Source organism: Varanus komodoensis, unplaced genomic scaffold (assembly GCF_004798865.1).
Source record: "Varanus komodoensis strain SLA01 unplaced genomic scaffold, ASM479886v1 scaffold1, whole genome shotgun sequence".
Lineage (NCBI taxonomy): Eukaryota > Metazoa > Chordata > Lepidosauria > Squamata > Varanidae > Varanus > Varanus komodoensis.
In genome coordinates this window covers 91700373-91725838 of record NW_025335268.1, presented here as the reverse complement: position 1 = coordinate 91725838, position 25466 = coordinate 91700373, and the positions used below count along the sequence as shown (strand labels likewise).

The following is a 25466-nucleotide window of genomic DNA, read 5'->3' as shown; positions in this document are numbered from 1 at the left end:
TACTTCTCTCCCAGCACACATCTGGCACTCTTGCTACTTGAAAGAAATAAAGCCTTTCCGGGTCCATTCATACTTTGCTTTTTTCTCCAGCCTGAGCCTTTCAGTTTAAACTAGGAGAGCGACCTTCTCTATACATACCTGGGTCTGTTATGCTTTTAGTTAAAACGTGAACTCAGCCAAAGTACAGTTTGCCGCTGATGCCAACAGGTGGCTCTCTAATTAAACTCGCTAGAGGACCATGAGAATGGGAGGCAACTGCTGTGAGGCGGGGAATTCAAGCTTATTAAAGGGAGGGAAGCCAGCAGAGAGATTCAGTCAGGAGCAGGGACATAGTGGTGTCTTAAGGCAGGCGATTTCTGAGAGGGTGTAGGTGAAAAGAGGATGGGCCAGGGCCCTTCCCAGGTGCCAAAGCACTGAATTGAAGGTCTCTGCCGTCTGGGTATGGAGCTTTAGCTAAGCTTTAACAGAAGATCCGGGAACAAGAGAGGAAACTACCCCTTTGATGGCTGAATGCAGCGTTTTGTACTGAGGATACACACCTTGCTTTAACATTTCACAGGTGACGGGGCTACTGCTGAAGCCATCTCTTCAAAATCCTTTCTGCCTTGCTCTTTTCCTTGCCTTTGACTCAGTGAAAACAAAACACCAGGGCCTTGATCTGGTCTGCTGAACATTCAACTGAAGATCAACCTCCCTGTTTTGCTCTTTTAAATTTAAACCCCTCTGTTGTGGGTAAAAACAGAAATAGTTGCTGAAGATAGACTGAACAATTTTTGTCCTGCAGTTAAAATTCTTGTGTAGAATCCCCCAAGAATATTGACCTCTTTGAAGGACCACAGCTGAAAGTTTCTGCTCCTGCAAAGTTCCTGGCAATGCTTATTGCGGCGAATCTGTCTCTATAGAAACTAACTGCAGGACAGCGTGCCAGAGGATGGCTGGGCCCCTCCTTTCCAGCTGTCCACTCCGATTATTGGCCATGGGACTGCTAGCACTGACTTTTTGTACTGGCTCTTTGGAACGTGAGCAACATGGAAGCAGAAGGAACCAGGAGAAGAAATCCCAATGGAATGAAACAGGCAGCCTGTCCTTGCCAACATCCAATGACTTGGTAAGTACAGATGCGACTCTCAAATCACTAATTTAGAGCTTCTTCTGCCCATGCCTTAGTAATAATAGACGCTTTCCCTTTGAATTTACTTCTGCAACAGTGGGATTAAAAAGGAGAGAAAACAAAGTAGTAGATTTAGCTTTTGGATGTTGCATACAGGAACATTTGCCCTTGGAAGTGTGAATGTGTGTGTGTGTCCCATTTCAAATGCTACAGGCTTCATCATGCAGTCATTTTGTCTCATTCATGGAATTTTATAGAGAGTCCAGACAATGTTGTCTGCTCTCCCCATCCTCCCAAGCTTTTCCACTGCTGCTGCTTTTAAGAGAAAATAGAATAGCTGCCCAATGCCTTCTTATTGTTAATACTGGGAGTCCTCTATCTGGAAGGATTCATAGTCCATCGTCCACTCCTGTAAGTTCCTGTATACACTTACTGGGGGAAAAAATCCCAATGAGCTCAGTAGGACATATATCTGATTAAACATTTATAGGGTTGTACTATACATCGTTGCTACCATTTACATCCATGCTGCCATTTCATTGTGGATTGGACCTAGGATGCATTCAGGTGGAGGGCTGCTAGTGCTATCAAAGAGTAAGTACTGCAGCTGTTCTGTCTTTTCTTTCTTAAAAAATAATCTGTGGTAATTGAAAAGGCAGAAGGAAAACATTTCAGTGTTACAAGTTGAAGACAATATATGCCCCCCCAATCCCCCCCCCCCGAATTCTGTGAAAGAGGCAGTGTGATGGTGCCGTAATAGCCTTCACTGGAAACATCCATAGTGGCTATAATATGTCCACATGCTTACCCTTCACTTAGTAAGGGAATTTATCTATTTCTATTTATTTATGTTTTATAGACCATTACAATAGCCACAAGGATCCCTGTATGGTTTACACAATATGGAGAATGCTGCAATTTAGAAAGGACACTTCATTGCAAGAGAGCAGGGATTGCTTCAGTCGGCTATACAGCCAGCTGCAGTGATCTCTGCTGTCTGCCATGAACTGGGAAGGACATCAGGGAGTGAGGGGGAAACAGTTGGACCACAACAATGTGAAATGCAGAAGGGAAACAGAGCTTACCCACTAGCCACTTGGCAAAATCGTCTTACTGCTTTTGCCAAGTGGCTTGATTGTAGTTGGACTTAACCCACAATAGGTTGTATCATCCAGGCTGAGATGACATGAGAATCCATCATGAGTCACACAACCACAACTCCAAGCCAGGGTAGAGCAATCTGTTCTGGGTTTGCAAGGCAAAACTACCCTCTGTGGTTGACAAACCATGCTTGGTTGTCATGTCATGCAAACCCAGTCAGTGTATCATCCTTATGAAAATTGATTGTAAACCTGCATGATGGTACACTATGAACTAGGCAGATAATACAGACCAGAGAAAAATCAGGCTTGATACATGGCTATTACAACCTTCTTGAAGATGTTGAGCAAAGATAATCCACAAAACTAATCCAGTGCTTTATGAAGCACTGTTTTACCTTTTATTGTATCTGTCCCCGTCTTATCTTCTGCACTTCACCTCTAGTATTGCTTTATTTTTATTTTCATCTTTGACTTTTCTTCTCATTTTACAAAGGCAACGCCTACAAACAGGATTCGCAGCAATGATTCGTTGCATGCTTGGATGCTCCTTATGAAGCAATCCAACAATGGGATGAACAACAGAAGCAAGAACAAAGCCAAATCCCAAAAGTTCAAGGTGAGCATTATGTCTCGGCGCAGACATTTTTCAGAGTTTGTCTAGGTGAGAGACTCTTAGGAAGCAAGGCTCTTTTGACAAAAAGTGTTGGTGCTTGTCTCTACTTAAAGCAAAATGATTTAAAGTGCATGGTTTGCCTACCTGATTTAAAACCATCTGTGCTTTAAGAAGCACAGATGGGTTTATAGCAGGGACATAGAAACCTTGCAAACAAAAGAGAAAAGAAATGCCTTTTAGTATTCATGCCTTTTAGTACAACTGAGGGGTGAAGAATGCTGTATAGAATAAATGGGAAGGAAACTTGTTGGCACTCTGTCCTTACCAAATTAGGATATACAATGGGGAAAATCCAATATCAAAATGCTTTATTTGTTACATTTCTATACTGCCCAATATAGGAAAGCCCACTTTGTACCAGGGCTGTAACTACAGGGAGGCTTCAAGAGTTTGGTCTTCAATTGTATTCATTTAAAAAAAAAAATCTCTCCAGCCTTTTTACTTGTGGAGTTATCAGGAAAACATGCAAGTGGTATTCTATCTAAATCCACATTACATATAATTTAAATTAACCTTGAATACGTTTGGCTACTTCTATTTATAGGGGAGTTGTCTGCTGTGTTTAAAAATTTATAGTTATCTGCCTTTCACATAGTTTGAAAACATGACATGTTTTTTACTTCTCTCTGGCAGTCTTTGCTTCTCTGGAGCTGGATTTCTACCATTTCATAATGTTAGTGGCTAACCATGTTACGGTCACATTACACACATACTTTTGAAACCTGGGGAGGAGTCACTGGGCTGTGTGATTTAGAGCAGAGAAATGGCAGCTAGGCAAAGGGTTAGGCATCCTTGGCCTGTCATTTACCAGTCCTCATCTCTTAAAATTCCTCCACTCCTGAAGCCGCTATTGAAAAGCCTGTTTTTGGGGCTCAATAAATGCATCTGCCTAAATCCATGTATGCCACAGTTTTAACAGTACTGTTTTCACGCAGAGATCATCTGCAAAATGAATAAGACACATACTTCCTAGTCATTATGCTCTCCCGTATCTGAGAATCTCTGCATGCTAGTTAATTTCAGAATGGTTGAGGTGGGGGATTGTGAACTTATGTCCTCCTTGCAATCTAAAAATGATGCACTAGCAATGGCTGTTCCCCCCTTTCCCATCAGGGTCAGCCTTCCCATTAGAGGAAGTGAGGCACTCTGTTCAGGCAGCAGATGCTGAAGGGCACAGAACACACAGCTGCCGCATGGCCTGCCGTAGAGCTTCCTAAGTTGCCCATTTGCTGTCAGAGCCAGCAGAGGATGCGGTCGCATTGGCAGAACTGAGCCAGTCCACTCACCTGTTGGATGTGGAATTGGCAGGATGGGGGGGGGGTTACATTGTTTTTGGCCTCAGGCAGCAAAATGTTTGGATTGGTTCTGCTTCCTGTTCTGCAGAGATTGCAGGAGTCCTTTAGGTCCATATTTTGGAACCATAGAGATGGAGAGTTGGCCACAGCTAGCAGATAATGGGTATGTGTTGGGATATGTGTCTAAAACCTCCTGTATTTGCTTTCTAGTTTGGCATTCCAGGACCTCCTGGAGCCCTTATCACTCAAGAGGAGGTGCTGAAGGAATTCAGAATGTTACTGAAAGGTACGGAATGGTTTCTTTGTACACTGTGTCACCAGTAAACCCATATGCATAGAATAATGAATCAGGCCCAGAATAATAGTGGCTTTATTGGTGTAATGGTTGCCTTCTGGGTTCTGGACTATGGTTCTAGGGTTCTTCAGTCCTACTGACAGAATCAAGATCTTCTTAAAGCAAAAAACAATTTTTTCTTAAGATCTCTCTAAACATCATTAAGGGGTGCAATCCTCTGCATGCTCAGACAGAAAAAGATGAAAAACTCATAGGAATGCTGGGAGTTGTCTTTTTTTCTACTTAAACATGCATAGGACTGTGATCATAGGACATTCTGGGTAGGGTGTGCAATGAGATGGTCCTCATTGTGGTCCTCATTTTCAGTGGAGGAAGAAATTGAGCCTATAAAAATCGTATTAGTTTACAAGTGAGTTCCAAAGATTTAGTAACTTACTCCCACTTGAAAACATTTGTGCAGTATTGCATTATACAGCTGCACAGCACTCATCAACCCTGCAGTCTCTGATAATGGCGCACTGCCTGGATGACAGCAATCTGTCCCAACCCAGTGCCCTTCCAGACGTCTTGGGGATGCAATTCTCATCATTCCCAGTCAGCATGGCTGTTTGCTGTGAGTTGCAGTCAGACACACCTGAGATAGCACCTAGGTTGGAATATACTGTTTTATAAACATGGCATAGTCACACTCCACCACCACCAAGCAGCAGCTGAGGAGATGTAGCATGAGAACCCTAGATAGCAGCCTTAGAAACCCAGTTTATATTGCTGTAAAACCATTTATCAGCCTGCTGGGGGCTAGCAAAATAGGAATGGAGAACAGTATTTTTAAATCAGGTACAGAGAGGGACTTCCTTCCTCTAGCACTTTTTGGTTTGGTGCTGGTGCAAGGCAGGGCCAAATATTCTGCTATCTTTTCTCCTCATCTCAAGTCAATTGGGCCTGCCTGAGATATCAGGCGCCCAGTGTACTTTCCATGCTTCATCTGTTGTTGCTTCAGAAACGTGAACACATTAAATTGACCCTTGACAGTCCAAAAGAATCTAGATGGACACTTTGCTTAGAATTGTCTATATTAGGATGACTAACGGTTGCATCTTTGTTACAGTCTACCATGTTAAGTTTGTTGACTTCACTTGCTGTGGTTGAAGACAAGCAGGTGAAGTTTTGACCTTTTCTGGACAGCATGATTCGGCCTATCACACTCAGGCAGTTTTATGTTTTTGGTCACTCAGGAATAATCAGGGAACGGGAGCAGATTAATCTGAAAGCCTGTGGAAACTGCCAGGAAGAAGAGGATACAAACCAAGAAGAGAAATTTCTCATCCAGAGTAGTAGGCCGCTGCTAGAAAGGCAGGAACAAGGGCAAATAGAAGCGGCATTCCACTGCCAAACCCGGAAGAACATTTCAATTGAACGACGATCATTGCAAGAGATTCAACTTTATTACATAGTGAGTAAAAGAGGAAAGAGAATGATCTCTGGTTGTTTTGCTGTGATTTTTCTTGCAGTGGCCAATATCTGCTTACAAACCTCAGGAAAAGAGATGGCATTGGCTTCAGTACTACCAAAGCAGTGTGTGAGGGGCAGGGGAGTACTCAAGCCGTAGGCTAAAGCTGGCCCTCCTGGTACTCTAACTTGGCCCTCCAGCATTCCAGCCACACCCCTTTCCCCCATTTGCCAGTAAGTAGTTTCCTGGCTTTGCAGTTTATCCCCCATTCTGAAATGTTGAAATTCAACTTCTCAGCTTAGCTGTTGGCAGCAAGACCTTGAAGCTAAAATTATGCTTTATTTTTAGTATTTTGGGTGCCCTTTTGCTTTCATCCAGTCCTCCATTGGAATATGGATCCCACCAGTGTCTCTAAAATGGAATTCAGCCCTTGGGCTAGAAGGAGTTCCACAATCCTAGCCAACTTCATTAAACCATGAGCATTAATAAATTACAGATAACTTGCCTTCAGCTTTCTAAGCTATTGAAGTATATTCTTCAACTACATCTCCAAGCTATGATTTTGAATTAAAAAGCTAGTTTTCTAGAATGTAAATAGCCTCTGAAAAAATATAGTAAAGGTTTCCCCTTTACGTTATGTCCGGTCATGCCTGACTCTAGGGGGCAGTGCTCATCTCCGTTTCCTAGCCGAGGGAGCCAGCATTTGTCCGCAGACAGTCTCCGTGGTCATGTGGCTGGCATGACTAAACACCAAAGTGCAGGAACGCTGTCACCTGCCCACTGAAGTGGTACCTTTTTATCTACTTGCTTTTGCATGCTTTCGAACTGCAAGGTTGGCAGGAGCTGGGACCGAGCAATGGGAACTCACTCCATTGTGCAGATTCGAACCGGTGACCTTTTTGATCAACCAGCCTAGCAGCACAGTGGTTTAAACCACTGCGCCACCTGCAGTCCCTGAAAAAATATAAAGAATGCTTAATACAAACTCTGACTTTTTTGCAGCCTCCTTACCCAACTCTCCAAAGGGCCATTGCTGAAAGTCCATTTAGTCAAAACCAAGGATGGAGAGTGGGAGGTGAAGATTGCCTCCACCATTCCTCCTGCCTTGTGGGTTTCAGCCTAGGAAAGAATATGAAACTCAGAAGTCTCAGAGTAGTAGGGATGTAATTCGTGGGACCACAGCCATGTTATGTGAAGAACCACTTTATAGACTTCTCCTCCCATGCATGACAGTGAAAACTGGAATTATTTTCTCCCACTCAACATGATTCTTTTTGTTTGTTTTGTATTAGCCTAAAAAGGAGGAGATGTTCCACCGTGGCTTAGGACTAAACCTTAACAATGGTCAGTACAAAGCACCCCTCAGTGGATATTACATCTTCACTGCCACACTGCATATCAGTAAGTACTCAGCTTTAAAAAGTATTCTGAGTTGGGATCTTCAACAACATAGAAATGCTAGGCAATGAAGAGGTGGCTGGTTCCGGTTTACTAAATGATCCATTTAAGAAAAATGGGAAAGTTAATTCTGTATACTCCCGAAATAAGGATCTAGAAGAACTGCTGTCTAGCATTATCAGTTCTGCTCTGGTAAGGATTTGGGGTAATATGGAATCCCAAGACTCAAGGAGAAATTTGGCAGGGGAAGATTATAAGACTCATGGGAAGCTTCATAGAATACATGTCACTTGGTTAGCCTGTACTTTATTAGGGTTAGGATGTGCTTCCCAGTTTATTTAAGTGGACCTTTAATGTCTGTTGAGAGTTTTTGGTGGCAGCAAAATAGTAACAGAAAGCCCAGGAAGCTTTGAAATGTAGCTTTGAAACTTGATTGAGGCTTTTAAGCACTGGAGTAGTAAGTAGGTTTAAACAGAAAAAAGGCCTTTAATCCCAGCATGGCTGGCTGGGACATGCTGCGGGTTTATTCTATCTAAATATGCATAGACTTATTTACTGATTTAAAACTTTTCTAGACTGTCCCTTACCAAAATCTCAGGATGATTTAACAATACAAAATGTACCCTAAAGCAGGAGGCATCTAACAGCTGAAGCTGAAGCGTCTTTTAACAGCTGGAGCTTGTCTGCAATTCAGCCTAATTAGCTCTTGCCTATTGTAGTTCCTAAAGAATATCCAAAGAGGAACCAGCCCCGTGTCAGAGATCGGCTGCGTTTGCTGATTTGTGTCCAGTCACTCTGCCGTCGCAACTCGTAAGTATATTTGCCAGTAGTGTAGACTGGGAAAACAATAATTACAACCCCCACTCAATTCTGTTGTAGACTGACCCAGCCTATGTCCCTTTTTATATAGGGCACTTAGTGATAAGCTGCAGTGATATACATATGATTGCTTATCTTTTCACCCTTAAATGATGTCTTCCACCATAGCTAATCAATAATTTTCTTATTTGGAAGTGACCTACACAGGGCAACATGCAGCTTAAACTTATAAAGAAGGCTGTAAGAAAGGAACACTGATGTAGCTCCTGGGAACAAAGTGACATGGGTTACTTTAGGGCACAATCCTTTGAAAGTTAGGAGATAGGAAAATAAGCCTACAACTCTCCGCATAATGCTGCCAGCGCTGCAGAGAATTGCTGACCTTTTTACTGTCTGAATTTGCAAAGGATTGAGTCCTTAACAGAGTAATAAGGGATATCTTTTTCTGGTATCTGTTTAGTATCAATATTGATATTTCTTGCTTTCAGGTCTCTGGAAACAGTGAGTGGTTTGGACAAAAACAGTGAACATTTCACTATTTCAGTCAGTGGAATTCTCTTCCTGCAGGTGAGTACTGCATCTTAAAAAAAAAAAAAAAGTAAATTATGTGAGTACTATCAATGGTTAGCATCCAATTTGGAAAGCCAGGAGTATTCAACATTGAGGACTGTGGAGAAAACTTCCTATTTAGACAGATGCAGGACCAGTTTTACACTATATGGAAAGCAGAGGCCAACTTCATGGCACAAATCTGACCATCTAGTCATGATTTTCTCTCCAGAATCTGACAGATGCTGAAAGCAGGCAACTTTTTATAGCCATCAAGAGACTGCAGATCTTTTGTGTAAATACATGATCAGCCAATTTACGAAGGGTTAAGCGTGGAAAATTATAAAAAGTGATGTAGGGACCAGGTGTTTTCAGTTAATGCCAAAGACCAGATCTGATACTGCCTTCCCTACTCCAAGAGCATGGCTTTTTTTCAACAGTAGCTGGCCTCCTGCCCTTGAGAGAAGAAATTTATCTTGTTCAGTTTCCTCACTCACCTTTTGCTTCTTTGTTCCAGGCTGGCCAGTATGCTTCGGTATTTGTAGACAATGCAACAGGATCCTCCCTCACTGTACGAAGAGGTTCGGACTTCAGAGCAGTACTCCTGGGCACCTGACTGGCCCATGGCCACCTGACGCTATGCTGAAGCCCTGCCTTACATCAGCCCTAAGCTAAGCTTATTCCTGTCAATGAAATACATGGTGTTCCAAACACTAGAAGGAAACACCGTTCCCGTTTGTGCAACGCAAGCAAACCCATGTTGCTCTTCACTGGTTAAGCATATGAAGGTGAGGATTCCAGTTCAGGAAAACTGGCACAGCACATGCTAAAACTAAGTAAAAAATACTGAGTAGAATTCTAAAAGACATTTATATAGGGCTGATGCAGTTAAACTAGAAAATCCTCCTTTACTAAGTATCTGCTGTTTGATACTTCAGTTTCACAGTCTATTTTCAGTGGAGATTCTTAGCCCTAGTTCATTTCTAGGAGTATAGTTGCAAAATAGGCTTGCAAAGGATTATATTGTTTGCAGACATTTGTTACCTTATTCACAGTATTTCTCTAAGGACAATGGGCATGTGCGCACATACATATAGACTGTCCTTTTGTGTATAGATTTTCCTTTTGTGCAGGATTCTCCACATGTCTGGTCACTTCCTAAAACTAGAAATAAAATTTCTTTATTGCTTTGTGCTGATGGTAGCCGCCAAACAACACTGGATAGATTGCTATTTCTGATTTGCCGCTCTGGATCAGGCTTGGAGGCACTGGGTTGTTAAGTGCATTGCTAGCCTACCCATCACAATTGCCTTAAAGTCCCTCCTACCACATTACCCAGATGGCAGAAAGCTCATCAACAGAGGTAGAATATAGCCCTCATTTTAAACCTACAAAATGCTTCTTTATCAGAGGTTGCTTATAAAGTTACGTGCTCAGGCATGCACTGGTGATATGACAGAGGAAAAGAAGGGGGGCTTCCCTTTCTTAGTAATTGTTTTTATTTCTCTGGGGCTGCTAGAACTGCAGCACGATATCCAAGAAATTTAACATAGCACACCACCACCCTCTACTGCTTCAGCCAGCCTGGCACGTAGGCAGGCATTTGACCTGTTCCTGTGTATTTTTTAAAAATTTCTAGAGATGGCAGGGGGGAAGAACACACCCTTATCTCTTCTAGCCCAAGAAGATACTTGTGTAACAGGTCTCCCCAGCTGCTGTATCACTCCCTACAAGCCATCTAAAAAACTTTCAGTAAAGTATCCTGGGGAATGTTGATACAAGAGGGACGTCCAGTGGAGCACCGGCACCAAATCAGCTTGAAGATGATTTGTTTTTACAGCCTTGGTCTAACTTTTCATGATTTTTAAATTGATTCCATTTGAGATCAGGGGGGGAAATCATGTAAACATGCCTTCCAGGGACTGCGTTGCTACCAAATGCATTTATAAGACTTGTATCTTTAAGTCTTATCCGTGTTTAAAAGCTATCATGCCTGACAAGATACTTGCCACTTACTTGTTTGACTTAACAAGCACCTTTAAAAATACCTTTTAAAGGCTTCCGTTCATTATTCTTTACAACATAAGGAACAAGGGAAGACAGTTTCTGAAAAGTTAGAATGCATGTAGCACTACTGGGCAGTATGTTGCGAGTTTTAGTCAAACAACATATAGAAGGTTCCCTACTCTTGTTCTAAAGCAAATTGCAGAAAACAGATCATTAGATGTTTGGAACTTCAACTCCCTGCATGTATGACCACTGGCCAGGCTGACAGGGGCTTCTGGTTGTTGAAGTCCCAAACATCTGAAGATCTACTTTCTTCTCATTTTTAGAACCCTAAAGGGTGCTAATCAGCCAAATATATTAAACTATTGCCTGTATATGTTTTACAAATTACAAGTTCTCAGTAAGTGGTGCACCCACCCTTCCGGCTCTGGAAGTGCCATTGCGGCTGATAAGGCCAAGGTGGAGTCCTCCCCTGCAGCATGATCAGCACCAGCCTTCATACTGCCACTCTTTTATAATCCTTACACACAAATGTGTGTACACACATGTGCCATGAAATATTTTATGAAGAGCTCTATTTATTGTACTATATTAAGGAATATATATTTATGCATTTGCTGTTATGTCTTATTTACTTGGAATGGAATGGACTTTTTAAAATAGACTTGCAATGCAGATGAAAGGTCCCCGTATAGCACACCTTTGGTGTAAATGGTAGTTAGTCATGGGATTGCTACTTCGTTTTGAAGTTACTGGTCCTGCCCACATTCTCAGATTTCTATATACCCTTCATTTTATGGGTTTCTGTAGCTCCTAAGTCTGTTTTAATTACAATAGAAGGATTGATTTAAAATGCTTTAATAAAAAGATGATTCTCTAGTTCACACAATTCCAACCCTACAGCAATTATTGTGCAATGTTCAAAACAGGTCTCTTGAAACATAAGATAACTAGTTAACCACTGAACTCAAAATCCAAGGTTTGTGTTTGTCACTTGATTGAAAAGCTTCAAATAGCAATGCACCCATGGCTTTTCCGCAGTGTCTGTAACTATTCAAGCACCAATGATGCAGTGCAGTGATCTCAAGCCACATGCATGCATTTGTAAACCAGCCCTAAGACCCTCTCAAAAGGTGTAAACGTTTGAGAGAATGAATATTTTCACTTTGTTAATGATGCAATTTGATATGGCTTATGTAAGCCATCCTGAGACCTTTGCAACAGGACGGCATATAAATGAAAGAAAGCAAGAATCAGTAGAAGCCATTGCCCAAGAGTGATGCATTACCCAGTAGTGCATGAATGTGTCTTAAATCTTCTCTGCTCACCCAAATCCAGATTAATAAATGGAAAAAACCCCCACTACCATCTGACATCAGATATGTGTTTAGTAAGGATACCCTATTGCTGGACTCATTGACTATGTAGTGACTACAACTGAGTGCACTGGTACCTATATAAAATTATAAGCTTGATATTTGAATTGAAAAATCGAAGCTAAGGTCCATACTAGGTTTTTATCCTCTTTAGCAAGGCAGCTCTTGATAATCACCTTTTGACCTTCAAGCAAGAAAGGGTAGATTATTTAAAGGTAAGAGGCACACAGGGCGATCTAACATGGTTCTTGTTCTCTCCATGTATGCTTCCCAAAACATTCCCGGCTGATCCCTTTTTAGTAAAGGCCACACCTGCTTTTTAAAATTCAGGATTCTTTCTTAAAACTGTCTGCAGAGGTAACTGCTGTAAACAAACTCAGAGCCAGTATCTCAAACTGCATTGGCTTTTGAACTTTGAAGCATTTTCATAAGGCCCAAGTCTCTGTACAACCGTTCCGTCTGCTCTAGATGAATTAGCATCACTTCTGTATTCTCTCCCCAAACTTTTTATACAATTATTGGCATGACCAGCCAAATGGCACCAGAACTCTCATTTGTTTTTATGCTCAGTCCTGGTTCATCTTTCTCAGCCAAGATAGAAATTAACTCCTGGTACAGTTCAGATTATTGAATACTGAGGAGAGAGTATATTTACATATGCATAATGGTTTGGATCCAGACTTGCATCCTTTTAGTTTTTTGAAATACTGGGGTCATAACTTAAGGCTTACTTAAACAGCAATATTTTATCTAAGCATAAATCAAGATTCAACTCAATGTTACAGTTATAGTAACAATGCTACTCAGAAGGCAGCCTCACTTACTTCCACATATGAAGAATGTACCAAATGTAAGGATCACCTAGTCCATGTTTCTAGACTTGAACTCTTTTCACAGTCCAATGGACTTTGAGTCACCACTGCATGTTAGCTGAATAATTCATACTTAGTTCAAAAGACAGCACACATTCAGCCTGAACCAGAACTCAACCCTAGGGAATTAGTTCAGAGTAAGTTTGCAGATAGCCAAAGCAACATACTTTTGGATCAATGGTTCAATTCAGTCATGTTCTGTTCAGATTTTTTACTCATAGTATCACAAACCTGACAACCCTCAGTTGAGTTCTCTGCCATCATTTTTTCCGCCAAGGGTGATTGGTGGAGCTGCTCCTTCCAGGTAATCTTATGCTTTGATTCATATACTAGAGAATAATGCCTATACATTCATAAACTCATATACCTATAGCAGTTATGAAAGATGGACACATGTAAATGGCAGCTTTTCTTCAGAATATACTTAATGACTGATTAGGATCAGGGAAGATGCCCCCATGTGCTTTAAAACCCGTTGTAATTGAAATGCATATGCCTTTGGTAACCAAGATAAAACACATTTATTTTGTACTTGGGGTACTGAAATCCGAAGCACAAGATGCTTTGGAAATGAGAGTGCCACAAATATTTGCTAAATGTGATTTTAGCCCAGTCTAATAAATTTGCTCAATGAGCATGCTAGATGGCTCATCTAGCTCCGATTCTATAAAACAATGATCTGATCTGAACAAAACCCTTTAGAAAAAATGCTTTATTTACAAATAAGAGCAATTAAAGGGGAAAATGAACAAAACTTTACATACATACACACACAAACGTACAACCACACTAACTTGTTCTATTAACTCCACTGCATGCTGCTAAGGACCTCCCTTGCACATATTCTTCCCATCACTGTTCGATCCGGACCACCACCACAGTGACATTATCTGCTGAGCCTCGCTGTACTGCTTTGTTAGCCAACCTGTTACAGGCTGCTTCATATCTAGCATCAGCAGCTGACTTGGCATCTCTTGTAGGAATAGTTTTGTCCTGTTGAGAAACGGAACACACAAACAAGGCAGAGTAATCTTTCTTCACTTATTTTACTGCGATAATACAAATGCCTAACCCTTACCCTTAATCTTCATAATTCCCAGAGTAACCAACTCCAGCTTGCAGTAAGCAACCAGCAGAATTACCTAAAGCATTTTTAAACAAATCACAAGACCCCATCACCTCCATAATAAAGGCAGAGCAATGTGCCTTCTTCTGTTCCTGTTTCTAGCCTGAAATAGCAACTACCCCTTATCTTTTAGAGGGGAGACAGAACAGCTCATTATTAATACCATTTAACACAGGGCTGGGCTATGGAGGTTGAAAGTTCTGCCACTTTTGTGCTTCTAGGCAGGAAAGGGGTTGATCAGGACTGGCTCTGAGGCTTTGAACCTGTTAATGACAATACTGTCAATGTGGCAGCAAGTGGAGAAGAGCAGAAAGGTGAGCAGCCTCACTTTCAATAACTATTTGCTCCAATGAATAAGCTTAAGTGTAAATGTCAACACATAGCAAAGAATCCTTATGATTTTAAAGGAGGTGGTAAACTGCTAAACAGCAGGAATATGACAAAGTAGAAAGACAACATGTTATCTCCCCAAGCAGACGGAATGCAGATTTAAGTGCGGCTCCTTCTCCACATGCCTTGCCTTGGAAACATGCCAATATCGTGTATCTGGACAGACTGAGCTTCCTCTCACCTCTAAGCAAGACACAATGAAGTTCACCGCTTCGTCTGGTGAGAAGACCTTGAAGAGACCATCGCAAGCCAACAGGATAAACCTGGAAGGGCAATTGGCAATACATTTTATCCAAAAAACGTAAAATGAAAGTTTCTAGAATTTGGTGCTTGCTTGTTTGAAGCCACTCCTGAAAAGAAACCACTAGTATTTGCCTCATTTCCAGGTTTGGCTCAGTTTTACCTGTCATTGTGTGTAAGTTGGCAGCGTTTGACATCTGGCACAGAGATGACTCCAAAACGCTTGTACTGTCCATCCCCAATGGAGCGAGAGACCTCCAGGACACCCAGCACACGCCCTTCCCTAAGGAGAGAAGGCAATTCAGTATGTCAGAAGGTTAAAATCCCTAATGCTGTGCAGTGGTTCTTCAACTAGTAGTTCAACAGCATGTGGGAATCTGACACTAGGGATGATCCCTAGCTCGTACAGGCAATCATTGAGGATGATAAGCACTCTGGCACAGAGATGACGCCAAAACGCTTGTCCTGTCGATCTCCAGCAGCAGGCTTGGGCACGACCCCTGCTCAAGCGCTGAACAGGTATATCCTTTCACAAATCAACCATCGGCTAGATGTACCATTGCTTTACTCAATTAGAAGGAAGTGTCCTAAACTGCATGGAGGCTTGGTGTTGATGGCACTGAAGTATCTCTGGCCTTGTCTGGCATGTAATGAGATCAAGAGCAGCGTGGCTCACTCCAGACCTCCCAGCCGTGTGCCTGGCAGATGCCTTGTAGTTCTCATAATCCCCAGCCAGAAGCATGGTCAATGTGTTGTGCAACACACTGGGAGAACACTAGGCTGGGGAAAGATAATTCACAACTTTGGTGAAAAGCAAGAATTAGTGTCTCATCAAGAATAAACGATATCTGGCTTTTAGTCAGGTTGTGTTAAAGCTATTCCACTCAACATTTAGAGCGGGTTTGTCCAAAAAGCTACATGAAATGCTTTCTATGTGTTTTATTTTCCCAATGTTTTAAGACCTGATGGTTTTAATTGGGGTTTTATTATTAGATGAATTTGAGGACGCTGTATTTTAATTTTTTTTACATTTTGTATTGTTAAACTATCCTGAGATTTCGGTAATGGGATGGTCCACAAAAGTTATAAATGAATGAATGAATGTGTTTATGTCCACACACATACTTTATGGTACCAATACCTCTTCATGGCCAGAAAAACACAAACCTGCCAACAATTACTGCCTTGCTATGTTCAAGCAAAGCCATATTTGAAATTAGGCCTTCTGGTGTGTTTTTTTAACCCACTTTATATTGGTAATACAAATATAACTGGACCTTTGGGCCAAAGTCCAGGGCCCCACAGACCATGTGTGCCCCCAAATGACCACTTAGCATCGACAGACAGATAATGGGGACAGACTCAGAACAAGGGGAAACATAGGCATGCTGGGACTGACAGGGCTGCTACAGGTCACAGCAGCATCTTCTCATTATTTTTTAAAAAACACTTCCTTAATTAAGGGCTGGGAAACCAGGCATGTACATGGCTGCAGATGCTCCCTGTATTATTTTTATTTTTCACAATAAAAAGTTTATTTCCTCCCACAACAAAATGGTGCTTATTCCCAAATACCCATTAATAACAATAAAATGCTTCCGCTATCTTGATACCTTTATGGTGTCATGTTCTAAGTAAGTTTTAAATAAAAATCTGCATATGCTCTGAGTATTTCTTTCTTATTTTAACTAGGGTTGGCTTTTGGTTCTCAACTGTCACAAGCTCTGAAGCATGATGAGAAAAGAGGAGAGATGTGACCTTCGCAACTGAAGTAATAAACATGGCTGTCTAAAAGGGGGTCCCTATATTCGATCCAGAATCTAAAATTATCTAGCTGCACCATGACATACATACAATTAGCAGGTACCTGCCTCGCAACAGATGAACAGATCCATCATATGAGAAATCACCCTCCCAAGTCTGAACTGGGGCATTCAGGCCCTCCAAAAATGGAACCCAAGACCTGTCCCCTTCCCTCTCTTCTGTGCTTTGCCCATTTGTTACCTGACATTGCCACCAGCCTTTTGGATCCTCATTCGCTCATCATACTGAGTTGGGTTATGTTCTTTGCTGAGGCTTAAGGCTGTATGTTTCTGAGTCTCTTCATTATAACGACACAGAAGCGCCTGCACTGACAGGAGAGCCCAAGTGAACAAGGATTGCAAGTTTAAAGTATCTAGATCAGGGTACTAGAGACACAGCTCTCCCTAAAAAAAATCCCTAAACAAGTTCTAAGAAGCATAGTCCATTGTGTATATCCAGCTTCACATATAGATAGAGTCTGCACCAGCCATTTCTTGAAGTTAGCTCAAGTTAAAAGAATCTTAAATAACTTAATGGGAGACACCACCCCTGGGCTAACAGCACCATCTAGAGTTCACCACAAAAATCCAAAGTTGCTCACAGGAGCTGCAAAGCACATTTTCACCGAATGACACAGTACTTGAAGAAGCTGACTGGGCTATAGGTACAAATAAACCTGCTACTGTGCCTCTCCGGGGAACTGGTAAAGATACCCTCTGGCATGCAAAACCAAGGTGAATGCACAACATCCAGGACTGCTTACCCTGCTGTCTCCAAGGTTGGCAATAAACAGAGTGTTGTCAACCACCAGCACACAGGTTGCCGTGGAGCCATCCTTCCAGGCAGGTTTCCTGCAGGCATCAGAAATTGGGGGCAAAAAGGTGAGGCAAAACCATTTTTGATACAGGTTTCAAATTATTCAATATTTCAGCTATACAATTATGGGGGTAGAAAGCCCAGCTCTGACTTGGCGCATAAAAACCAGACACCTGCCCAGAAATACACACACACACACACACATGACTGCCTGCCTGCCTGCCAATAGAAAGCTACATGGCAAGTTAGGTAAAGGGTTGGCTTAGAACACTTCCTGACATGACACCTTTACATGTGCATGAACTGTTTGGCACAGTAGTAGTATTCAAAGATGTGCCTTCCGCAGCACACTTGCGGAGTGATCCAGCCCCAAATATCTCTTAGGAAAGCATGAGATCTACGAGTATGTACTTGGCATGGTCACACTTACTGACTGGAAGCCTGCTTGAGAAATTCCTCATCTGTGTGTTTGAAGGTGTCCAGAAGGCACCTCCTTATCGCTTTCTCCACACTGGGCACTTCTCCTGTAATACAAACCCCCAAAGAGCAATCAGCCATTTTTCCAACTTGCTCAACAGTAAGCCTTGCATATTTGGTACTAAAGCCACATTGTCAAATTTTGCTCTCAGCACATACAATTGTGATATTGATAGCTCCAAAATTCAGTCTAATGGCTGACTCTCAGTTCTTACTGAATCTATCCTTCAACCAATGTTTACTAGTTTCATTTTATTTTTTATTTATTTTTTGATTTATACCCTGCCTTTTTCCTACAAAGGGCTCAAGACAGTTTACATCATTCTCCTCCTCCATCTTATCCCCACAACAACAACCCTGTGAGGTAGGTTGGGCTGAGAGTCTGTGACTGGCCCAAAGTCACCCAGTTGGCTCCATGGCTGAGTGGGGACTAGAACCCAGGTTGTCTGAGTCCCAGTCACATGCTTTTAACCACTACACCATGCTGGCTCTCCCATGCTGGTACATCATTGCTTCTCACTTGTGTAGCAATATACTTCACTTCTATTCAAGTTCAATGGGCTTGTGCCGACAAAAAAAAAAAAAAAAAAAACTAACTAAGGAACAAACAGAAAAAGACCTGTTCAGTTTAGGACCAGTTGGAGCACCTTCCTCCTTACATAGCTGCCAAGTTCTTAAGATGTAATTGGACTGCCCTCTTGCTGGTGCTGCATTTGCCTGGAATTTGGTATGCAGCAACCCAAGTGAGGGTGTTTAGAATACAGGACTTGTGACTGTGGATAATCCTCTACTCTCCTATGTGACCAGCATCAAATTTTGCCCAGATTTTAATACCAACTACATAACAATTTGTTCACTAAGAGATATGAATGAATCCATGTTGCTGCATCTCGCACACTATTATTCATCTGTACTCCTGTTCTCCCCTGGTTTCCTAGTTAATATTTGTATGTTGATATTTGTGTTTTATTGAATATTCCACTTTGAGATTGTGATCTCAGTGAGCTGGCAGCAGGCAAGACCTCAAGGAATAAGACTGCACATTACAACACTTCCCTCTCCCATCTCTTACCCTTAGGAAATTTTCTGATCAGGTTTTGATGAAGATTCTGTGCTGCATAGGTTGAAGCTCTAACTCCTCCATGGCCATCAAAGACAGCAAAGTATGAGACACGTGTACTGTAAAGGAAGATGAACATTGATGAAGTGCGTACATTCTGGAAGCAGCCAAGACACTGAGTGCTTGACACTGTGCTAAGACCAGTAGAGGTACAGAGCGCACAACCCTCCTTCATCTGATACAGCTTCAAATGCATCTTCCCAAATGGTCTTGCAAAGAAAGATTTTCCTCAACCCTCACCTGTAAGAGAGTCATAGCCTCAGCATGCCAAAGCATACATGTCTTCTAAGTTCCCTTGACAGATTAGCTATGGAAAGGCTCAGCCTATGTACAAAGGTAGCACCACTTGGCTTTGATTTCACCAACATCTGAGCTGGCAATTCAGGATGTTGTATGGGAGTGTCAACTATATCAATACCACACAAAATGTGAAGAAAATATGCATGCATATCGTAAATATAAAGCAATGCAACATACGGGTTCAAAATTTATCTTCCAAGTGAGAAGTAGGTTCCATTTCAGAATCTGAAGTGAGAAACAGCTCACAGAATCAACATTTGAAAACCAAGCTAATGAAAGGATAAGCTAGACCAAAACTAGCTGCTGATTTCCTGTTAAAATCCTAGGATAACCTCTTTCCCAAATAAACTGCATCTCAAGTTATCAATGGAATACTTTTTAAAAGAATATTACTCAGTTACTAGACTCTGTCTACTTGACACTGGTAGACATTTTAACAGAGATGGAACCATTTCTTGTCCATTAAGAAGAGTAAAAAGCTTGTTTCTAATGTGCTTTTCCAGATGCTTTAGTTTCAATTTTTATTGTGCTTACTCAAAACAGCAATATCTGGGAGGAACAATGTTTTGGGTTTTTTTTTCTGAGGGGGGGAGGTCAAAGAAAATAAAAAAAAGTCCTCATTCAATGCAAGAGGAACAAATCCAAGCTGAATTCACAAGGGCCAGGACTGACATTATAAATATAGCACTGCATAGGGAAAAAATCCATGTTGGCCATGGGTCATTTCCAGAAATCAAAACAACTGAAAATCACCTTCAGAATAATTTTCAACATAAAGCAATAAATGCCATCCTGGCACAAGGGAACACGTGCATGTGAGTCAGGGAAAGTATATAGAAGTGTAGGACTTACACCTGAGAAGGGAGGGGGCTGCACTCCTCTGTGATATCATTGAGAACAACATGGGCATCCTGCATTTCTTCACGCTCACCCTTTCTCTCTGCCACATAACCCTTCAGACCAAGAATACCTGCTGAATCTAAGGAGAAACAAAGCAAAGATACATTCAGGATTCAATGCTCAAGGTCTCTCTTTGCATAGAAACAAAATGGTAACCCAGTAAAAGTAAGAAAGCAGCATTCTGAACAACTCTTGGCCACCAGCTGAAGGTATTTAAATTTTAAGCAGTTCACATATGACAACTGTGGTTGAAGGTGTATTTGTGTGGCAGCAACCTCAGAAGTTGCTAAAAAAATATATAACAGAGCACACCAGTTGGAATACTATAGCAATGCTAACAAAATAAAAAACTGACTGCGACATCTTCCTCTGACATAGGCACACAGAAGTATGTGAAGAGGTAAACAGAATGCAGAGTTATAAAAATCTCTTCAACAGAGTTAGAACCCACCACTAAATATACTTACCTCCCAAAGCTCATGATAGTACTATGTTCACCTCCACAATGGTACACTGCATAAGTTCACCAGAGAAGGCATGTTAAAATGGTGTACTCCAGAGATTGTTATGACTGCACTGTGATTAAGACCAGCTTACTGTCCTCACATCACAATTTAGGCAGGAAATACAGTGTTGTGTCTTCCACATTCTAGCTGGCTCAGATTGGCTAAGAAGCCTCCCATATAAGCATGTCATGCTTAAGGGGGGGAAGTCAGTTGGGCAACATACAATCTGGTGGGAGAATGGGTAACACACAACCTGTCCAACAACATAGAAATACACACCTGAGGCATCAAAAAGGAAGTCTGTGAGGTAGAGGGGGGCAAAGAACAGACGGGCCTGCACTCAAACTCCCATTCAGTTTGTCAGGCAATAGAAACATGCCACTGTCTTTTCTTCTGAATTGTGCATGTTAGTTATTGTAAACCACTGAAGACACCCCTAAGTTTAAGGCAACCCAAAATCAGTACCTTACATGGCTTTCATGATAAGAAAAGGATATGACTCCCATAAAAATAGCCCTAAGCTCTTTAGAGAAATGTTAGGTTTCAAATATGACAAGGCATCACAGTGACTGAGGTACAAGACGACTTTTGGTAGTGCCCTTAAGCAGGAAGCAGCCCCAAGTTTAGAGAGATGGGGCATTCGGAAAGGAACACTCTACCCATGGACACTCCCATTCCTAAAATGACCATCAGCAGGACTCTCCTGAGAAAACAATTTCACCTTTGACCTAAAAGAGAAAAATACTTGGCTTCAGACTGTCTGAAAACCTTTACAAACTTTCTTTTCCACAAGTTCTTCACTCCCATTCTTCTCTCCCTCAGTGGACTTCCTCTTCTCTCCCTTTCCATGGCTCACCGGGAGGGAAACCTGATCTGTGGGATGTGAAGCTGGAAAACAAAACACTGTCTGTTATTAGGGGTCTCCTTCTGTTCTCTCACATTGCAATGACTTGTTCTTTTTCAATTGCAGTGCCACAACATGACACTAAAACTCCTGCAGCTAATACTATGCCCTACCACCTATTTTAAACCCAAATCCTTCTTCATGCCAATTATTGTAAGATTAGGTTGAAGTTAAACCTTTAGGCTCCCTGTAACATAAGACTTCAGTCTATAGACATGGAAAGACTAACTCCTCAAATCTATGCCAACAAAATGAGCCTGTTTTACTAAATTAAGGAAAAGAAGCTTTGAAAAGAGTGAATTTGAAATGGACAAACTACTGCAGCATGGGTTAACCTATTCCCTGCCCACAGTATCTCCACTAAGCCATCCTCTGTTCATGCTGCTTTCCAAAGGGAAGAGGACATCAGGGTTCTCTGTATGCATGCAATGAATAATTTAGCTCTTGCTTAGGAATATGCCCCATTGAAATCACAGGTCTTTACTTGAAATCAGTGAAAATGTGTAATAATAAAGCATAAGATGACTTTTGTTGCACAACCCTTATAGAAGCCATATATATTATCAGTGACTTCAGTTATATCTAATTGATGTATTTCATATTAAACATGAAAAAAACTTTGAATAAATTGAATTTAGAAAATGACTTCTGCAGTAAGTAAAATATCTCAGCTTATCTAGCACTGTCAGGAGAAGAACTCTCATAGTACATTTTTTCCTTCTGTTACCAACACACAGATAATCAAGTTCTCCGAGCCTATACATTTTACAGGTATGTACAAATTTCACATCAGCATCATCAAACCTAATGCCAGCCGGGGTGAATTTAATCAACAATGCTTCCAAACTGTAGGAGTTATGGCTTAAGATAAGAAACCTGATTGTCACTCTAATTTTGAAAAGTCCTCTTTTTTGCATCATTTCAAATAAAGAAAAAAGGGGCATACATTAAGTTCTAGAAGCACAATTTATGCAATAATACATCTAATATAGTGGTAGCCCATGCAGCATCAAGAACTCTTGTAAATCTCAGGACTACAGCACAACCTAGCAACTAAGCAAGCTTAAACCCAACTGGGTTTGATTGTACAACTAACCCAGGCTCTGCCAAAAGGAAGTGGGGGTGTTTTTCACGAAAGTTTTCATTAGCTGTGAAAAGTACTCCCCACCTGACAACTTTCACAGACTAAAGAATCTGTGAACAGAGGGGAAAGCATTCACTCATTCAAAGAAAGAGCAGGGCAGTTCTGGATTATGTTTGCACTGTGGTCACAAAACCAAATCAGAGGGGTAAAATGAAGCTGCTGTATGGACTATACAGGGGTAGGTAACCTGCTAACCTATATATAAACCTGAGCCAGCATGGCCAATTGCCAGGGATTATGCTGTCATCTAAAACACCTGAAGGGTACTGGATTATCCACCCATGGACATGACTCTTGACTGCTGGGATGATGATGTTGAGACTGGAACAGTCTCTTCTTCACAATAAAAAATGCCAAAGTAGTAGCTATTAGTAGAATACCCAAGAATAAGAGCTCGTAAAGAAAGGGGCTGCAGTTTTCAATGGTCATTTCACTTTCCCTCAAAGCATTAATTTGGGGACTGAATATGTAAATCTGTCAGCATGTGCTGCAGTCCTAAGATTAACGAGCACTTATGAGATTCAAACATGCTGAATTCTCAAGTAGGTGCCAGTATGATCAATGCCAAAATATAAACATCAAGACAGCTACTCACCAGAATATCCACTGCTGGCAGGTGGGAGATCGTCAAAAAGCAAAGAACCCCCTGCCCCTAAAATATGAGAGAACACATGTCTATAATCCAGGTCCCACAGCAAGTAAGGCTCTGAGACAGCTTAACAGAGAATATGAAATCTTTAAAATACTGCTCTGCCAAAAGAAACTAGTGCCTAAATTGTGCCTGTTCAGATGATTCAACTGAATTTAGTACATAAATGGGAAAAATCAGTAATGGCAACAGCCTATGCTTGTTTTGATAGAAATTCCCAGATGTTGAGAGTTACTTTTGAGTAACTGGAGTTGTTTCACACCATTCTGTGCCTAAGGACCATGATGCATACACACACACACGGCATAAAATATTCTATTAATGTGACATTAGTGCATTAAAATTAAATGGTAAGTTAAATGAATGCAGTGTGTTATCTCCCTCTGACCTCAGTCCAAATGATTGCTCCCCAAAAAAGTTAAGAACAGGAACTTTGCATAGTTCCCCAGAGAGGTCCACCTGGCACCGTCGTTATTTGTTTTTCGGCGCCAGGTGAAGAACTTTTTATTCAAATGTTATTTTAATTGTTAATATTTATTTATTTTATTCTTTGGCCAGGGCGACTTAATTTATATTGTTTTATAGGATTCTATTTATTTATGGTTGTGAGCCACCCCAAGGCTTCGGCGAATGGGGCAGCATAGAAGTTCCCTAAATAAATAAATAAACAAACAAACAAACTATAGTCAGCCCAGGAGTAAAGGCCTACCCCTAAAGGGAGGGCTTATCTATTTGGAGGAAAATAAAGCCAGAAGAAAAAAAAAATGTGGTTTGGAAAAATGCCATACAAAGGTAGGAGAGAAGCTGTTCTGCATTTGTTCTGAAAAACCAGCAGAAGTGGAATATGGGGCCATGAGCAAGTGTTTGAAATAAGGCAGAAGTACAAGCAAACCAGAGGGCGCAGTTTACATACCTCCACCACATACAGACACACATGCACACTCACGAGACCAAACCAATTCCCCTTCTCTCCTATGGTGGTTAATAAAAGGCTGTAGACAAAAATCATACCCAGATCAGTGCTGCTGGCTGGTGGTAGATCCTCAGAAAGCAAAGATCCTTGCTGCCCTTCTCTCTCTGAAAAACATTTCAGAAGAGAAAGTTAAGTGGTCACACAGATTTTTTTTTTTTGGAGTGGGTGGGGAGGCAATTCTAAAGCTGGTCCTACTGTGTCCAAGGGTGTAATTTTTAGGCAAAAAGATGTATGCACGCTGGAAACTTCGGCAAGGGGCGACATAGAAATGTTTTAATAAATAAATAAATAAATAAATAAATAACCTTTTTTCTGTCTTTACATGGATAAGCGTTTGCCCCGAACTAACTGTGTGCTTCGGTCCGCACTCTGCAGCACCGCCACACTAGCAAAAGTTAACTACTGGTTCACGGAGTTCGGGCGACTGCTTCCTACTAAAGGAGCCGCCGCCGCAGCTGTCTTTTCTTTTCTGCGCGCAACGCAAATGACGCGGTTCGCACCGCGCGCGCACCTGAATGTCAATATGCGGCGCGTGCATCCGCGTGCGTGGGTTCACAAGCGCATGCGTGTTCCGCCGTGTCGGGCAAATCGGAGCTAACCCTGGGCATTAAACTAGTGAAAATAAAAAATAAAAAACAGCCGCACGCACAACACCCCTGCAGCTAGTTGGACCCGCGAGTGTTTTTCTTCTGCGGGGAGGGGGGACAGGGTCACGCATGCGTGTCTGAGCGCACGCGGGTCCCCTTCTACGCGGAGAACTTAAGGCTCCCGGGATGGAGGAGGGCTAAGCTCCGAGCCGGCTCTTCCATCTGCGGGAGAGCAAAGTCGGCAGAGCAAGGCTCCTTTACTCCAGCCGGATGGCGGCTGCAGGGCTTTAGGAAACAGCGCAAGCTCACCTGCGACTACAGCTGCCGGAGGTGCCGGCTCCGGAAGGTCCCCGAACAGGTCCATCCAGGCTTAAACGCGGCGGCGGCGGCGGCGGCGGCGGCGGCCAGCCTGCGCCGCTTCCCCCACCTCCTCTCGCAAAGGCCGACCCAGCTGCCAATCATTCCTGTAAGGCGGAACCGAGCCCTACTCTCATTGGTTGCTCTTTGCCCTCGAAATGGCGTCACTTGGGTCATACATCCAACCAATGCTTCGTAAAGGGCGTTCCCAGAGCAACCTTCCATC

General features: G+C 42.0%; 2 protein-coding genes across 3 annotated transcripts; one reads left to right on the top strand and one right to left on the bottom strand.

The window, feature by feature from the left end:
- Positions 1-305: 305 nt before the first annotated feature.
- Positions 306-11606, top strand: ERFE (erythroferrone). The gene is made up of 8 exons (XM_044435030.1): positions 306-1108; positions 2708-2830; positions 4393-4468; positions 5713-5930; positions 7220-7328; positions 8045-8135; positions 8633-8711; positions 9211-11606. The coding sequence occupies exons 1-8, from the start codon at positions 932-934 to the stop codon at positions 9307-9309; spliced, it is 972 nt and encodes a 323-aa protein (XP_044290965.1). The 5' UTR covers positions 306-931; the 3' UTR covers positions 9310-11606.
- A 2037-nt stretch (positions 11607-13643) lies between these two features.
- On the bottom strand, positions 13644-25324 carry LOC123025883 (ILK associated serine/threonine phosphatase). 2 transcript variants are annotated; one of them, XM_044435009.1, is made up of 12 exons: positions 25193-25324; positions 24335-24400; positions 23270-23326; positions 21395-21514; positions 20073-20199; positions 18873-18979; positions 17754-17847; positions 17271-17358; positions 16709-16830; positions 14868-14987; positions 14646-14727; positions 13644-13941 (listed from the first exon to the last, which is right to left on the bottom strand). In XM_044435009.1, the coding sequence occupies exons 1-12, from the start codon at positions 25245-25247 to the stop codon at positions 13801-13803; spliced, it is 1179 nt and encodes a 392-aa protein (XP_044290944.1). In that variant the 5' UTR covers positions 25248-25324; the 3' UTR covers positions 13644-13800. The 2 variants fall into 2 exon arrangements, with proteins under 2 accessions (XP_044290944.1, XP_044290952.1); XM_044435017.1 differs by lacking the exon at positions 25193-25324 and adding an exon at positions 24602-24717 and having other exon boundaries at positions 21409-21514.
- Positions 25325-25466: the final 142 nt, after the last annotated feature.